Source organism: Protopterus annectens, chromosome 15.part0 (genome assembly GCF_019279795.1).
Source record: "Protopterus annectens isolate FY-2018-M chromosome 15.part0, PAN1.0, whole genome shotgun sequence".
Classification (NCBI taxonomy): Eukaryota; Metazoa; Chordata; order Ceratodontiformes; family Protopteridae; genus Protopterus; species Protopterus annectens.
Genome location: NC_056749.1, coordinates 266,471,502 through 266,490,591, shown reverse-complemented (window position 1 = coordinate 266,490,591; position 19,090 = coordinate 266,471,502). Strand labels below are relative to the sequence as shown.

The following is a 19,090-nucleotide window of genomic DNA, read 5'->3' as shown; positions in this document are numbered from 1 at the left end:
TGGCCACGCCAGCACTGGTACCCTCTTTGGCACAGTCTGACAGTGCTGCAGCCGTGGCACCTGCTTCAAATCCCCTTCCATGCTTTCCCAGCAGGCAGACCAGATTCTGCACCCTCAGCTTCAAACCCTGAACCTTGCAGCCTGACTAATGCCTTGAGCTCACCTCTAGCAACCCTTAGTAAGCAGGTGCTGGATGTCATTCTTGAGGCAAGGAGGCCTAGTACTAGAAAGTCCTATTCAGAAAAGTGGAAAATATACTGTTCCAGGAGCCAGTCTCAGGGGATGGCCACAGGGGTGCCCAGCTTACCTCATATTTTAGATTACTTAACAGAAATGCTCCACAAGGGCATATCCTTCTCTTCATCTAAGATTCATGCCTCAGCCATCTCAGTTCTTTATAATACTAAGCCACCCCTCTTCTTTCATCCTCTGGTAAAACAGCTCCTTAGAGGGGCCATAAATTTATGACCCCCCCCCCCAGAAGAGCTCTCACTCCAGCTTGGGACTTTAACTTTGTATTGGAAAAACGTACTCTTCCTCCCTTTGAACCAGCTGTTACAGCAGAATTGAAATTCCTCTTTTGGAAAACAACTTTACTTCTAGCCATCACTTCAGCAAGAAGAGTGTCTGAACTGTAGACCCTTATGGCAGTGGAATCCTTCATTATCTTCCATACTGACAGGGTTACCTTCAGGACTAACCCATCTTTTATGCCCAAGGTGGTGTCTAGTGTGGCTGTAAACCAGTCCATTCACTTGCCTACTTTTTTCCCTAACCCTCAGAATAAAGGGGAAAGGATACTCCATTCTCTGGACGTGCACAGACAGTGTAGATTCTATTTGGACAGGGCTAAGCCTCTCAGAAAATCTGACTAGCTGCTAGTCAGCTTTGCTACAGGGGCAGAGGGAAAGGCCATTTCAAAGCAAACCATTTCCAAATGGATAGCACACTGCATCCATTTCTGCTACAAGCACCATGGAAAACCTACCCCACAGGAGATAAGAGCACATTCCACTAGAGCTGCATCTACCGCTAGTGCATTTCTCAGAGGAGCCCCTACCAGGCACGTCCTGGAAGCTGTAACCTGGAGCTCTGTACATACTTTCACCAAGCATTACCACTTACCCATCTTTTCTAAATCCAGAGCTGGATTTGCCACAGCAGTCTTACAGGGTCTGATTGCTAGCCCTAATGCTCCTTAACTACCTCCACCCTTCCTTAGCTTTGGGAATCAACCCAAATGTGATGACTCCAACAGTGAAACACGAAGAACATAGTACAGTTGTGCACAGTCACCATAAATGTAGACATTCAAGTGTATTCACTGTTGCAGTCCTGGTTACCTACCCTCCAGCCCCCTGACTTCTCTTTACTTTTACCTATCTTTTTTGTTTGGCATGTCTTAAATCATGTGTGTTTTCTTTTTGCTGGGGGTGTTCCATACCATGTAATTGCTTCCTATTGTGGGGGGCACCTGACCTCTGGGGCAAGAAAAACTGATGTAATGGCGTCGGCTGCATGTTTTATACCCCTGACGACCTGACGTCATGGAAGAAGCGACAGCATCCGACGCAGAAATCCCAAGACTCTGGTATTCAGGCCGGCTGAGGACTACCTGCAGGCAGATAACCAAAATGTGATGACTGCAATAATGAATACACTCGAACATCTACATTTATGGTAAGTGTACACAACTGTACTTTTTACTTTATCATGAATTGATAACTCTTCTTTTTTATCTTTATTTCCTCTCTGCCAGATATATAAAATAAAAACACTTGCATACCTTCCTAAATCAGGTGTATAAGCATGTCGACAGGTCTGAATATCGAATGCCCTTACATTGTCACATATAGCACAAAATGCCTAAATCTCAAACAGCCAGAACAGCGATTTTTTTCCCATGGAAAAAAAAATTACTGGGCCATTGTCGGGAATTTGCCATTTCCTCCACTGTAGTGCAATCTCAGAGGTGGTATATTTAAGTAGGGTGTGTGTTTGTGTGGGGCAAAGCCCCCCACTTTATTTTGTCAGTCTTTTTTTTGGCCCAGCAATTGCTGTTCTGGCTGTTCGAGATAGTGGCATTTTGTTCAGTGTGTGTCGTAAGAGCGTTTGATTTTTTTTGCCCTGTCGACATGCTTATTTAAGGGTGTATATTACCATAGCGAAAAACCCTATTCCCGAATACCTAAACGGCGACACTTATACTAACTGTGAAAAAGCCGAAAGCACTAAACCGCGAAAAAAAAAATATCAAACTATCATATTCGGCCAACACCACCACCTGCTGCATACTACCTACACAAAGAAAAATAAATAAACCACACACATAAACTAACCAAACCCTACTTCTTACCTAAGGTAAAGCACCAAAACCCTACCTCTAACCCTACATTAAACCCCACATACACAACTAATTATGCACTATCCTTAACCCATCCCTAACCCTAAGATCCGTAACTACCGCACACGTTCCCTACACACATACACCCAAACAAAATAAATAATCCACATAGATACATTTAACAAAACCCTACCTCCAACACTACACTAAACCCCACATGCACAGCTATCTATGCACTATCCTTAACCCCTCCCTAACCCTAAGGTCAGTAACTACCGTACACTTCTCCTACAGACATACACCCAAACAAAATAAACAATACACATACATACACTTAAAATAACCGTACTTCTAACACTACACTAAACCTTACATACATTACCTATCTATACACTTACCTTAACCCAAATCCTAACACTGAGGTCCTGTATGTCACACACTTACCTTACAGAGCTATACCGCAGACGGGCCAACCAAAACAAATCGACATTTTGGAATTTGTGTTTTTTGTACGTTCGGGATTTCCATACTTCGTGCAATACGTGTCGACGGCTTTGTATTCACTCATACTGATTTTCGCGTTTGTAATATAGACCCTTTCTTAGTACTAAAAAGGAGGAGGACAGAGAAGAGGAATTAACAAAAACATCTGTTTACTTTAGTAATTGCATCACATACAAGAACAACTAAAATACTTTAAAATATGCAATTTATGTTGTGGAAAGTTTCATAGAAATAATGTTAAGAAAACAAATTGTTTTACTTGCAGTTAACTTTTTCTACCTCTTACCCTCCCTCAGAGTCCTAAACATTAATGACTTGAAGTGAGGAAATTCTGTTTCATTTCCTTACAACCTTAAAAAACTCAACAAAAGTCTATCTCCATTTATTCTTATACAGAGGTATTTCACAAATGAGCTTAATGCTTTGCAGTCTTACATTTATTCACTAATTTCTGTGTTGCTGTTTTTCCTGTTCATCTCCCAACTCCAGAGTCCTATTCAGTTCCAAAGTACCCCAGAGTCTTCTGGTCAACTGCTGTTCTTTTCTCTGTCTCCAAGCATTTTCCTTTGGAACAGTGGAAAATGTTTCACTGACAAAGTCTCTGTATATGCTTTAGCATCTAAAAAAATGAGAAACAGTGTCCCCTTCTGCTTGATGTCTCGTGTTTTTATGTTCGACAGATTTATGCCTTTCCCCCTTAACGTGTTCTGCTTCAGAAAATGACTTTGATCCTCCAGGAAAAAATATTCTGAAGACAGCTGGATACAGCATCTTGAATCTCTCACTTGCCTCTCAACATTCCCTGATTACTGGAATAAATTTGTTTCTCTTCTTCCTAATGTACAATAAAGAATCATTTTCCACAGACTCTACACTCAAACTTTTTTATCAAATTTACATGCTCAGATTATTCCAAATGTGTCTCCTGTAGCATTGCTATTTGCCCTTTTGCCACAATTCTGTCAGGATCAACTCTTTCTGCTGATAGGTTTGCATTTTTACTAATAAAGGTTGCTACTGCTTTCTCATGGCCATATTTGGAGCATGCATATGGTGTCTCCTTTCAGTTAACATTTCTTGCTGTGAAATACCAGCCTAGTTGCTTATATGTGCCTTCGTAAAAGTAACAGTCTTTTCCTTTTAGTTTCTGTGGTACAGCAGAAAATCCCAGATTTTCCTTACTTGGTTTGTCCTCTAATTCTACCATTTTTGAAACATCTCTTCTTGAACTTTCGCCTACTCAGCCAGGTTTTTTTCTTCATTTTAACGTCTGATTTTTGCATTTTTATCAGCTAACCTACATATCTTTTTAAAACCTTTTGTTATTTGAGTTGATATACCCTTTGAGTGTTTCATATATTTTAATCAGCTCATTGGTCTTATTTTTCCCTCTAAATTACTGGAACGCATGTCTTCCACCAAAGCTGGAGCTTGAACTTGTTTTAGCTGAACAGCTGCAGGATTGTTCTCTGTTAGTATTTTCTCTTCACCTTCTAGTTGATTTTCTTTCAGGCTGTCTTAGTTTCTCCTTTGCAAGTATATAGGCAGTGTACTTACTATCAATTGAATTTTTCTACTCAAGGTGATAATATCTCTGGCTGCAGTTTCTCAGTTTTTGTTTTCACACTGGGAAAGTTGAAGTTTTGCAGTTGATCAGTGTGCATCCATCTTGGAAGTCTCCAGGTCCAGTGCTTTTGACAAGTTATTGAAGAGTGGCCCTGTCAGAATGCTTTTGAGTCGGGGAGGATGATATGATGCAGTATTTTATATGCCCTGCGAATTATTCATTTTCTATTCTAATCTAAAATAAAACTCTGCCAAAGCTGCTTTTACATTTAACATTCCTCTATCCCTTTTTTTGCCTGTACTCTGGGAAGGCAGTATCAAATCTGCAGAGTAAACTCCTGTTTCAACTTAATGAGAGCAGACAGTAGAGTGGGATAAAATACAAGTTTATATGTTATGTTATTTATGTTGAGTGCATTTTTGGGAAGGGTCATAATTCCACTGACAAAAAAAAGCTTCCCTATTCAGAAGTAAATAACATTTTTATTTCTCATGCGATGACATCCCGGTTAAGAGTACTAAACAAATCTATTATTCTGCCTACTGAGCAGAAACTCCCCCCTCCCCCTAGACACCGCACTGAAACTGAATCTAATGCAAAATTTTGATTGTGGCAGTGAAGATGTATGAATCAATGCATCCGGTACGTGTTTGAAGGGCCATACCTCTGCTGTAACATGCATTACACTGAAATCCCTAAGAGACAGTTGTAAGTCTGTATTTAAGTTTGCCACTTCAGATTCTTCAAACTGGCATTTTAGCTAGATCATGTCACAAATAAGTAAATTACATTTTTTCTGGTGTGATATACAAGATTTTTACTTCAGAAGTGCTGAATTAGTAAAGGCATGCATTAGGCCATTATTGTATTTTGCATACAATGCTTCATTTAACCTTGCAGCTTTGGTTGCTTGAAAATATTAGAATTTAGCTATTTCATATTGCTAATGAAAAAAAAAAACACAGATGAAATGTGTTGGATTGTTACATTTTATGTATTAACAACTATTTTAAACTATGATTTCATTCTACATACTGAGTAGAAGTTCAGCAATCATACCGCAGTGGAAACAATGTATAATATATAATGATAGACTGTGGCGGTGAAAACATATAAACCTGTTTGATACCTGTTTGTAAATGTGCCTGCTTTGTAGTTTCATTCTAAAATTTTCAGGCAGTTACAGAATGGTCTTGGGCTACAAAATGTGCTTAAAGCTGCTGTTCTGCACTATGGGAATTTCAGTGCATCTCATTTATAACTATTTGCACCTTCCAACCATCAGGGCCCCCTTTCAGTCCTAATTATTTTTTTCTTCTCTCCTGGGTATTCCCTCAAGGGGGCAAGAGCTGGTTGGGGGGTGGCTGTCATACAAGTATATTTATTTGGCATAATACATCCCCTGTATTGGGGGTATGGCTAACCAGAGTCACAGCAGCTATCACAGTGCCTTCCCTATTATGATTGCATACTTCTCTGCATTTGATGAGTGCTACTGTTGAAGTGAATTGATGGCTGAACACCTACCAGAGATTGTTCACACTCCCCCTGGCATGGACACCTAGCATTCACTGCCAGCACTGGTAAGTGTATGAGATATTAATCAGTCTTTGGTCATGTGAACTAAATTTGGGGCTTTATCCCTCTGTGCTATTGGAGCTGTCTTCATCTCATTGTTGAATTTAACCATAACAATGTAGCTGCTCAGAACATGCCATTTTATCATGTTTTAAAGAAAAATAAAATTATTTTTGAAAAATAATTAAAATTGCATTTTCTTATTTTTTAATGTGATAAAAGTTTAGTGTACTTTGTTTGGACAGTATTTTCTCTTGCCTTTTTAAGCACAGGTGACATCATAGGAAGTTACTAGGCTAATGGCCTTAGGGCTCTTACAAGCCTAGCTGAGTTCTACCCTTAATTCCACGATCAGCACCTATTACCCTGTTCAAGAGGGACACAGGTGAAACCCCCAGGGTGAATTTATGGTTACCCATCCAATCGTCCAAATTGCATTTGAAAACGGCCATTGAGGTGCTCTGTTTGACAAGAAGTGGGAGTCTGTTCCAAAGGAGTGGTAACCTCTGGGAGACCAATCTGTCCCTCCAACAGGTTCTATTGATATCACATACCAGGCTGTGGTCTTTAAAATGAGTAACCCGTGTACCATTTGACTTGCAGATGTGCAGCATTTCCAGTAAAACAGGGTCAGAGATTGTCTTATATGCAAGGCTGAAATTGCCTCTGAGTAGTCTATATTAAACAGAATAAAGTAATTTCAGACAGTCCACATAGGACAGATGCTGAAGGCCTTGATTTTTTTCTTGTGAGGAACCTTTGTGGTCTCTCCATTTGCTGCAGGTGCTTGGAAAGGTACATACCAAAAGGGGCATTCTACTCAATTACTGGCCTGATGAGAGAAGAGTACAGGGAGGTTATAACTTTTTTTTCTGGAGGCAATGCCCTTACTTATGAGATGAGCATATAGAATGCCTTTCTTAACACTGTGGACACATGGTGATCAAAGGTAAGGTTGCTGTCAGCCTGTGTGTCTAGGTCTCTCGCCACTGACTGCATACTTATTGTGTTGCTATTGATGTGGTAGTTAGCAGGAACATCGCTCTTATGGAAAGGGTTGGTAATACAGTTTTTTTTTGCATTGAGTGTGACCGTGACTTTGGCACCAATCGTTTGTTTGTGTAAGGCCCTTTTGTAGGATGTTGACATCATTTGGAGATTCTATGACTGCTCCCAGTTTGCAGTCATCAGAAAACTTTGTCAGCCACAGACCATTAGTTTTTGCTTGTACTTTGGAGAAATAGATTCCAAACAGTAGAAGTCCCTGGACTGATCCCTAAAGCCACTACTGGTTACATGTCTGCTGTTTGAGGTGGATTCCCTTATTTTTGACTATGTGTTCTATTAGTGAGACAGTTAGTGACCCATCTAATGATTTCAGGGTTGATAACTAGCTGGATGAGTTTGTCAATGTTACCTGAGTGGGGTTAGTGTCAAAACTCATGGCTAAGTCTAGGTAGGCTGTATGCACAGATTTCTCTCGTCTAGGGCCTTGGTGACTTTCTCGAAGAAGTCCACCAGGTTTAACAGGCATGATCTCCTTTTGACAAATTCAAACTGAGTAGGGTCAAGTGTGTGGAGATTACCTATATCTTTGTTGATAAGGTCCATAATGATTCACTCCATGGCCTTACAGATAAGGCTGGTCAGGCTAATAGGTCTATAGTGGAAGCACCACCTTTGTGCAAGGGAATAAAGGTGGCTGTTTTCCCTTAAGCTGGGATGAAGCCAGTGTTTAGACTGTGATTGAAAAGAGTACCCAGTGGTGTTGCTAATTCCTGTTGAAGCCCATGTAGGACACAACCTGGGATGTTATCAGGTCCTATAGATGCTGTGTTTTGGCTTTAGAGAGGGCATTTGTGACCTGCTCTTTAGAGATACAAGGTAGGGGACAAGTGGTAACAATGTCATGGGGTACCTGTGGTGGGAATAGGGTAGTGAAGTTTTCACAGAACCTGTTGGCCAACAGGCAAGCTATGTTCACAGGCTCAGTATATGTACTATCATTAACTATCAGTTTGGCAAAAGTCTGGGCCTTTCCTTTTAGATTACAAATATAACTAAAGAATGCCATATAGTTGTCCTTAATTGAGGAAGCTAATTTGAATTCATAGTTTGCTTTGGAGGACTTCACAAGAAGTCTTACTTGCTTGTTTAAGCTGAGGAAGGAGTGTTCCATTTTGGTGATCGCCCCTTCTTACTCTTAAACAGAAATGTCTTCCTCTTACTGCAAAGCCTGTTAATGGCAGTTGTCCACCAGGTAGGTTTGTTCTTCCTTGAAGAACTTGTTTTGGTCCTATCAGGTACAGCCGAGTCACTGCAGTTGTAGAGGTGTTTTGTATAAAGCATTGGTGTAAAACTCTGCATGGTTGCCAGTTCCATCTGAGGGGGGAGGTGCAGTGAAGCTATTTGTACCATCCAGTAAGAGGTTACAGTCTGCTACGGAGAAGTTTTTTTGTGTAGTTGCTGCTGGGGGGGTCAGGTGTCACAGTTAATTCGAATGATACTGATTTGTGCTTAGAGAGACCTTGTAGTGGAAAGAGTGTAATGGCATACTATTAGCACACAATGCCTGTAATGTTAATTCTTATTTGTAATGTTGAATTTTCTTGGCTTCTTCCTTTAAAGTGCTGTTTTACAACTATTGAGACAGGGTGATTTGTATAATTTTATTGACTCTTTTTGCTGTAAAGCAGATGTATTGTATTGTAAGGTATTCAATCACCAGGGCTGGAGATGAGCGGCATTCTCTTTCTTTAGTGCTAAGTATTGATAGATCTTTTTTGCACAGGTTTTAAGGTTCCTTCGTCTCTTTGGACCAGGAAAAAATATCCCATCAGTGTGGCGCAGTGCTAGAAGGAAACGGAAAAAGAAGCATCGTGAACCTCAGTCAGACTCTTTGCCTCAAGAAATGGAAGGCGGTGAAACTGGTCTGGAAAAGAAATCAGGTTGGGAGTATGAGTATGGCCCTCCTCCCCCTCCTGAACAGTGCCTCTCAGATGATGAGGTAAGTGTGAACAAAGCTAACAGAAACTCTTCTCTTTCTTTGTAGTTTCCAGTTTTGAAAGACTAAAACAATGAGTGAGAAGGTCACTGAAAAACCAATCAGTAAAAGCAAAATGAAAACTCCAGCAAAGCTAGAACTTCCACTGAGTGACCTCTCAAACCTCTTGTATCAGAGGCACATGGGATATATGCAAATGATCCTTATGAACATCAGGTGTTTCAGCTAATTGGCAATTCTGAATGCCCATGACTTGTTTCGTCGTTTTAATGGACAATTTCAGGCCAATAAAGCCAAACCCCACTAGCTGTGGATATGCATATTTCAGCCTTGTGATGAATTGCCAATTAGCTGAAACACTTGATGTTCATAAGGATCATTTGCATATATCCCATGTTCCTCTGATAAAAGAGATTTGGGAGGTCACTCAGTTCTAGCTTTGCTGGAGTTTTCATTTTGTTTTTACTGTTTTGAAAGACTGGAATTATTTTACCCTTTTGTAAGAATATAGTCAAAAATGCATTTTAGGTGCTGTTTCTAAAAATAGAAGAGAATCTTCAGATGGAAATTACTGTAATGATCTGTGTTGTATCTAATGGAGTTGACATTTTTTCTTACATTGATGGATGTTCTTGCATTAAGTGGCACTTTTAGTCTAATTAGGGCAATCCACATTATTACAGTATCATCCACTGATTCATGAAAAGTGATTAAGATAGATAAATGATCTTTAACATTTGTCTCATCTTTTCCCTTTTGCTTTTGGTATGTTGTTACATATTCTCCTTTAGTAGAGCCTGATATCCCCCTTTGATAGCTTTATTGAAGTAGTCTTGTAGTTTTAAGTTGTCTGTTTTTGCCTTTTCATGCTTCTTTCCCTGTCTGCCTCTTATTAGTTGGAAAATAAGTCATCTACATTTTTGACAGAAAAAGTCTTGGTGAAGATAGTGACCTGCTTCTTGCTTGTGGTAAGGTTCTGAACATAGTTTTCTCTTTTGACTGTTCTATTAGTACCTCAGTTTTCATGCATTGATGACGTTATTAGGCAGTGGACGGGCTTTATCTCTAACTTAGGTAGGCAATGCAGCAGTAACATCATGTGCTAGATTTTTCATTTAGACTGTTTCATGAAGTCTCTTCACCCACAAAATCACTGTCCAGGCACAGACCTAAGGAAAATTGCATTTAGATTTCATTATTGCATCATTTGTTGGTTTCAGTAACCATTCTTGGATTGTTGTCTTTTTCTGTATGGTATAACATCCAACTTTCCCATCTGCTGGAGATTTTGTGGCTGAATGGCCTACCCCATTTGTACCTTGAGCAAGCCTTCTAGTGGTTCTGTTGGTGCTTCCCTTGATCTGCATTCCCCTCAGGGACGTTAGACAAGTGAATTGCTTGGTTTCGTTTTGTGTAATTATTTTATACTTCAAGATCATAGTGAAAACATTTGTTTACCAATGTATACAGACCTCTAATAGAATGGACATATGAAATAGTAATTTGATGGACTACAACTTCATAAATTGGGCATTCTAAAAAAATCTGTGGTAGAAGTAGAAAAAAGGGAAAGTAACCTTTCTAGTAGCTATATTTAAACAAGACAGCAGTAGTACTAAGAAGCAAGTTTATGCAGATTACAGACAAAAAACGTAAGCCATAATCTGTGAATTGCACAAAAAGGTAAAACTTGGTGGCTTTATGTGGCAAAAAAAAAAAAACTTTGCATAACTGTAGAAGATCGAATCTGAGAACATCTTTATATATTGTAGCTAGTCTCAGTGGCAGCATACTTAATCATAGGAAGGATGATAATGAAGTTTATTTAAAAGAAGAGTGAAATAAATTTGATAATTTCTTTCTACGTGGGAGTTAAACCAGTTTAAGCAGACTTTATTAAGTACAGAACTTAAAAACTCAAAATAAGATGACTACTAATGACTTCTAAAAGAATTAACAAGTCTACCATCAGAGCAACATCAGGATCTTTGCTAAAATATAATTCCTTTGGTTTGAGGCAACTAATATTCTCACAGTACCATAAGGTCCAGGATTCCTCCTGAGTTTAGTCGCCCAGTGTTGTCCATTTACTGGGCTATTACAGTGTTCGTCTACTGACAGTTGGTGACATATTAGTGAGCACCAGAAATAAAAGTAGCCTTGTTGATGATCCCAGTGAGTCTTCCTTGCATACCTTATTATCAGTATAGTATGCTGTTTTTCTGTGGAATTACTTGTCACGTAAATGCTCAGAAATAAGTGCTGCTGTTTCTAGACCATGATTTACAGACAACTGAACAGTTCTGTGTCATTCTTCAGTGTTCTATTTAGTCCAAGAAAATCTGTCTAAATTGATTTTTCCCAATTATCCACTGCAGAATGCCTCTCTGAGTTTCAGTTGTGACAGGTACATTAAGGTTTGCATGTAGTTTGTCAACTGCTGTTTTGTTGACACTTAAAAGAATGTGTAAAGAATGGATTGATATAAACTGTTGTTTTTACAGCATAAAATATGCTGTTGAATTATATGGTATACCCAACACTGACATTTAAACCAATTGTATAAAACTGTTTAGTTTGCTTATTACTAGTTCAAAATTGTATAATTCAGAAATAATTTTTGTCTTTATTACTGTAAATAGCAATTCTGTGTGATATTTACTGGAACCTGGAGCTTTTCTCCCTGGGCCTCCACTGAAAGTGGGTTTCTGACCCAGTGGACTCTCCCAGTCAACAAATGTCAGTAGATAATGACAAGACTTTGAGGGACACCACTGAGAATATTTGTTTTGGTTGTGCACTGCAGGACTTTGTGGACAAAATTGTTTCTCTTCATCATCAGTTCTCTGTACTGTAGTGGCTTTCCCATACACTGTTCATATAATGGAAAACAGGTTGAGAGACATGTTATCAGCACCATCCTGGGATGAAACTGAAGCAGATCAGATTCAGGTTGATACTAACAGGGGTGAAGGAAGAATTGACCCAGGTAATGAAAATTCAGAGACTTTCCCAAAACTAGAGAAGTTAAAACGCATGAAAGGCTCTTATTGGGAACATATTTACTTGCAACAAAGCTTAGATAGGACAAGGTTGCCTCGGGTTTTGAGACTCAACAAAAACCCATGTGGAAAAATATGAAAGATTCACTATCGAAGGAATGGAATGACATTTTGGAAGATTTCAACTACAAATTAAATCATCTGCTTCTGAAAAACAACTTGACTAGACAGGAAGTAACTAAACTTAACTTTAATCACTTAACTGGAAGCAACTTTTGAGAATGAGAACCACAACAACCTTGAGGCAGAATTCGAAGTTCCGATAGAGAGAGTGAAAGATATGAGCAATCCATAAAGGAACATAAGATCACTAAGATGAAGAGAGATCAGCAGGACAAGGAGGAGGCTGAGAAACTTACCAAGGCAAAAAATAGAAGCAAAAGAACCAACAACAGACAGGGGTCTAACTATTTTAGGAATTACAGTGGGGTAACAGAAGGAATTACCACCATGGCAGCAGACCTCGATGGGATTTTTGCAGTGGAGATCACCACACAGAACCAGACAAGGGCACTACACAAAAAAAAAAAAAAAAAAACAGGAAGCCCCCCCCCCCCCATCACAATCATCCCTGGCTACCAGCACCTCAGAGACCCAGTGTGGAACAGGTGTATTTGATTCAAAACAAAGACCAGAGCCACAGAATGGACCAGAATTGCTAGAAGGATCTAATGGAAGAACGGCAGAACCGACAAGACAACCACCAATTCAACTACCACTAACACCACTACGAAGACTCGCATCATCACGAAGAACGTTTTCAGCAGAACAAACACCAACTACCATACTAGTAATAGAACCAGCACTAGTACCAATAGTAAGACCAATGCCAGAGCCCCAGGGCTGTTTCCTCTTACCAGAGCCACAAAGAGGAATGCTACTATAATCCACAAAGGTTGCAAAGGGCACAAGAGGAATTTCAGCACTCTCAAACTCCATCCAGAAACCCCCTTAGCAACAGAAGGAGCAAACAGTTGACTGAGTGAGGGAAATGAGGTACCTGGGCAATCCCAACTACAGCCCAGATCGATTAGACTGAGGAACTAGCCACAGTACTAACTTCCCTGCTAATTCGGAACTACAAAAAAGAACATTCTGACAATGAAAGAAGTGTACTTTCTAAAGGGCTTACCTTTGTACCCAGTTGCCGAAGCGATAAGCCCAGGTAGTTATAAACCTCAAGCCTTATCAAGGCTAAGAATTGTGAAAATAAACTTATTGATGAGATGATAGAGAGACCCAGCAACTATTGGCCCTCCCTTGCACCAAACCCTAGCTGCATTCGATGTCAAATGTGAAATAGACATTAGAAAATTGCTACAGAAACCACCAAAGAAAAAGTACTTTAACCTCACACACGAAGAGAGAAAAGCATTAATTGAACTGGGGCATGATAAGTCTAGACGCATAATGAGGGTTGATGAGTGAGGGGGAGTATTAGTAACTGATACTATAAATTACAATCTGAGAATAGAAGACATGCTGAATGACATGAATTTTTATGAGAATAATACTTTTGATGAAATAAAGAGAGCTTATGGTGACTGGAATACCAACCTTACGGCATTATATGACAAGGGTATTATACAGACAATCTGTACAGTTATTTATGGATCCCATACCCCCGTTTGCTTAAGTTTTTTGGAATACCAAAACATCATAAAAATAAAAATAACTCGCTGTACAGGCCAGTGGTGGCAAGCATGGGATCCCTTACGGAAGCAACGTGCATATACTTAGATTAGGTATTGAAACCTCTAGCCGAGAAGAACAGATCATACATAGAAGATTCTATGGAGATTTTGAAAAAATAAGGAACATTATTGTTGAAGCTATCAGCATATTGCTAACAGTTGATGTAGAGTCATTGTATACTGTGCTCCCTCATAATTACTGCTTAGAAGCAGTTGTTGATTCTTTTGAAAGACACCATAATGGTACACAAGTACAGCTAGAAAAGTTAAGTAAACTTATTAATTTGGTACTGGATTTTAACTACTTTACCTTCAGTGGAAAACATTACAAGCAAAAGGCTGGAATAGCTATGGGGAGGCAGAGATGGCTCCCAGCATAGCAAACATAGCCCTGGGCAGCTGGGAGGAGGGTTTTGTGTTCAACAGAAATTTCATGCAGCACATCTCATGTTATCTTCGTTTTATTAACAATATTTTTATTGAATGGAAAGGTGACACTTTACAGCTAGAAGAGTTCATCAGGTACCTCAGTCTAACTACTACCTTTCTGTGTTTCACCTCCCACAGCTCAAGCTCAACCACATTCTTTGACACGCTTATTTTCAAAGACCTAAACAACAGCAGAATTTCCACTGATCTGTACCGAAAACCTACGAGAGTGAACCTATTGGGCTACAGTAAAAGTCTGCATCCCACCAAGACAAAGTATAACGTGATTAAGTCCCAGGGATATACAGTGGATATAAAAAGTGTACACACCCTGTTAAAATGCCAGTTTTTTGTGATATAAAAAATGAAACCATAGTAAATCATTTCAAAATTGTTTCCCACCTTTAATGTGACCTATAACCTGTACAATCCAATTGAAAAACAAACAAATCTGTTAGGGAAAAATTATAAAAAACATATAGTAGGCCGGTTGCATAAGTATGCACACCCTTAAACTAATACTTTGTTGTGAAGCACCTTTTGATTTAATTACAACATTCAGTCTTCTTGGGTAAACACCTGCCATCAGTTAAAGAGACTCTGATTAACCCCAAATAAAGTTCAGCTATCCTAGTAGGATTTTCCTGACATTTACTCAGTTGCTTGCTACAGCAAAAGCCATGGTTTGCAGAGAGCTTACAAAGCATCAAAGGGATCTTATTGTTGAAAGGTGTCACTCAGGAGAAGGATACAAAAAAAATTCCCCAGCATTGGATATACCATGGAACACAGTAAAGACAGTCATCAGAAAGTGAAGAAAATATGGGACAACAGTGCTGTTGCAAAGAACTGGACATCCCTCCAAAGTTTATGAAAAGACAAGATGAAAACTGGTCAGGGAGGCTGCCAAGAGAGCTACAGCAACACTGAAGGGGCTGCAGGAATTTCTGGCAAGAACTGGTTGTGTACTACATGTGACAACAATCTCCCGTATTCTCCATATGTCTGGACTACAGGGTAGGGTTGCAAGACGGAAGCCTTTTCTTACACAGAAAAACATCCAGGCCCAGCTAAAATTTGCAAAATAGTACATAGAGTCTCCTAAAAGCATGTGGAAAAATGTGTTATGGTCTGATGAGACCAAGGTTGAACGTTTTGGCCACAATTCCAAAAGATACATCTTGAGCAAAAACAGCACTTCGCATCACCAAAGTAACACCATCCCTATGGTGAAGCATGATGGTGGCAATATTATGCTTTGGGGTTGCTTTTCTTCAGCTGGTACTGGGGCTTTAGTCAAGGTGGAGGGAATTATGAACAGTTCCAAATACCAGTTACTTTTGGCTCAAAACTTTCAGGCGTCTGCTAGAAAGCTGAAGACAAAGAGGAATTTCACATTTTAGTATGACAATGACCTCAAGCATACATCCAAATCAACAAAAGAATGGCTTCACCAGAAGAAAAATAAAGTTTTGGAATGGCCCAGCCAGAGCCCAGACCTAAATCAAATAGAAAATCTGTGGGGTGACCTGAAGAAGGCTGTGCACAAGAGATGCCCTCGCAATCTGACAGATTTGGAGCACTTTTGCAAGGAAGAGTGGGCAAATATTGCCAAGTCAAGATGTGCCATGCTGATAGACTCCTACCCAAGAAGACTGAATGGTGTAATTAAATCAAAAGATGCTTCAACAAAGTATTAGTGTAAGGATGTGCACACTTCTGCAGCCAGGTTATTGTACGTTTTTTATTTTTTTATATTTTTCCTCTAACAGATTTGTTTGTTTTTCAATTGAATTGTACAGGTTGTAGGTCACATTAAAGGTGGGAAACATTCTGAAATTATTTATTGTAGTGTCATTTTTTTATATCACAAAAAACTGTCATTTTAACTGGGGTGTGTACACTTTTTATATCCACTGCAGTTTAGCTAGACTTACCACAGAGATGGAACCTTTTCTGAGAAACCTTAACAATTTGGAAGATGATTTCTTAAGGTGTACGAGAACCAAATGTTAAGAAACTTGTTTGAACCAATCATCGAACTTAAAAATACCACTGCACCCATACTAAAGAAGAATTTTTAAGAAATTTGTTTGCAATAAATCAAAAGAAAGATGCATGCTGACACATATTATAGATTTTCATTGCATCAAGAATGCTATCAAGGAGAACTGGGCCATAACAACAGAAAGCCCTTATCTTGTATTCATTTTGGGTGAAGCCCCAACTTTTGTATATAGGAAGGCTAGAAATATTAGGAGCTTTGTAGAAAGAAAACCCAAACCACAGGAAAGGAACACGAAAAAATGTGAAACTGTTTTGTGCCTACATTCAAGAGGGAAACTCTTTTTACTGCCTGTATTTAAAGAAACTTAAGACTAATGCAGGTTGAGACAGCAACTCTACACAAGTTTTTACAGGGTTATTTGCAGTGGATACAAAGCATTTTATATGGGAAAGACTACAGTAAACTCTCAGTTTACCGGAACTCAAACACCCGGCACTCACAAACAACCATCAAAAAAATATCAAAGAAATACAGCACAATTTTCATGTGTTGCACTTTGTTACCCCCCCCCCCCCCCGCAGAAACATACCTTATGTTTTTAGAGTTTTAGAGTTTCAAAAAGGAAATGGGAATAAATTTCCTCTCTCCACAACCTGAAAACAAGTCAAACCAAACATACAGTATTAGGCCTATTTTTAATAGCAACTCTGAAGCAACCAGAAACTACAGTTAACCGGCATCTACCACTTCCCATGGGTGTCAGTTAACTGAGAGTTTACTATATTAATAAACTGAAATGAAGGATTTAGGGTCATCTATCTGAGATCTGATCTGAATGTGTAACTAGGACTTTTCATTACCGTAGAACCGCATTTGAGCAGTATCTGCATATTCCACAGATATCATGATGTTTTATTAATTCTTGATCTGAAGTAGTTTACTTCATTTGGTCTTCAACCTGTGGGTTATGGATCAATATCGGATCTGACACGGCTGCATCACCAACAACTGATCCGAGCTCTCAGCTCCTCCCCTTACACATAATGCCCCCTGTCTTCTTCCTCCCTTCAGATCTCGTTTGCCACTGGAAAGCTAGCATTGTGGTCTGGGGTCTCAGCTAATCATAGGCTGTTGTAAGTAATGTTTTTTGGGTGCTTTTCACTCTATTCTTCTCCTATTTTTCTTTTCTTACTGTTCTTTCACCTCCCCGCGCAGTCATCGTACAAAAAAAAAAGTTTTCTTTTTTTCTAACTTGTCTATCCTTTTAGTGAGAGCGTGTATATGAGTGCTTTTCTGAGCCTGCTTAGAGTAATGTCCGAGGTTACTAAACAAGGTTTCAGAAAACGCACAGAGTGTGGCCATAAGCTTTCCCCAGCCGATGGCCACACTCTGTGCGTAGTGTGTTTGGGAGCAGCCCACCTGCAAACCTCCTGTCCAATCTGTGCTGGGTTTAATCCCGGGGTGCTGAAGGACAAGAGGGATAAACTTAACTTAAAGGGCCTGCTTCCCTCTTCGGGGGTGGTTTTGACATGGTGGAGAGGGTTCTCTTGGCGGCGTTGAAACCCTTGACCATCAGTGTGTGTTTCCCTACTTTCATTAGTGGGTTTATACATTGGAGAGTTTCTACCACCTGTTATTAAGTCGGATAGCCACAGTATGTTTTTATTAGGTGCCCAAACTCTAGGGAATCTTAGATCTTCCACGCAGAGAAGTTTCCTCGTTATTTGTTTTTGGACCCAGTATATTGATGTACTGAGTTTGTGAAATTTCAAGGGACACCACATAGACTGTTTAAGTTTATAATTTTCTCTCCGTCCCAACTCTCTCTTTTTTGGGTGTGGTCCCGACCATCTTACCGCCTCAGGGACAAGCCTGTGCCTGGTTTGCCTCAGGAAGCTCCAGTGAGAGAGCAACAGGATGTTTGAGGGTCCTCCCCAGAGAGTCCAACTGAGGAGGGTCCTCACAAACGAGCATGTAAGAGGAGGCACCTGGACTCCCCACCAGAGTCCCTCAGCTCAGACACTGATTTGGAGGAAGGGGAAGGTTCCCCTCTATCAGCCCCCAAGGATGTCTCCTTTGGAGACAGTATGGAACTCCTTTGCGAAATGGGGGAGGGTGGTCTGCCCAAAAACCAACCGGATGAGTCAGTGTTCCTCGAGGCATTCAGCACAGGTCCATCTACTTCCTGAGTGTTCCCTCCCGTGGATCCCTTAGTGGACCTGATAACATCTCGGACATGGAAGGTGCTGGACACGGTGGAGCCCATCCCAAGCACCCTAATAAGGTCCTTAGCCCACCCACAGACCGGAAATATTGGAACAAGGGGTCCCCGGTTGATGCTTTGGTGGTGGCAGTGGCCACGAAGAAAGAGCTGGCAAAGGAGAGCTCTTCGGTCCATCCTCCAGACTGAGAGTCATGGGAGATGGACTGATTTGGGAAGCGGGTGTATGCTTCAGCGACCTTCTCTGTGAAAGAGCTGAATTACATGGCACATGTGATTCGGCAGCAGCAAGACTTGGTCAAGGAGATCACTGAGTCAATCTCTGAGTCCATGGCGGAGGACAAGAAGATGTTCTCCACTTTGATGGCCACTCTCAAGGCAGTTGCAAATATGTCAATGCGCCTCCTCTCCCATGCTGCGGAAGAAGCTGCTAGGGCAGCCAGTTCAGGCGTTGCCATCAGGCGCCATTCCTGGCTCCGGCTTTGTCAATTCTTGGAACTATTCAAGGCATCGTTCACAAATGCCCCATACGACTGTTATTCCCTTTTTAGGAAGTCAGTTTGAGCAACCTTGGTCGAGAGTGAGAATGACAGGAAGACACTGTATGCCATCAGGATCCGCTTTTCCTCCCCTCAAGGATGCTTTTCCCAGGAATCAGTGAAGGACGAAGAAGATGTGG

The 19,090-nt window shown here is 40.3% G+C and overlaps 1 protein-coding gene across 1 annotated transcript in view; it reads left to right on the top strand.

The window, feature by feature from the left end:
* The window catches only part of TAF1 (TATA-box binding protein associated factor 1), a 2,792,652-nt gene that overhangs the window by 366,201 nt on the left and 2,407,361 nt on the right, over window positions 1-19,090 (top strand). The window contains exon 7 of the mRNA XM_044057257.1: window positions 8,785-9,000. Coding sequence (XP_043913192.1) covers window positions 8,785-9,000 — 216 coding nt within the window. The remainder of the gene's footprint in view (window positions 1-8,784; window positions 9,001-19,090) is intronic.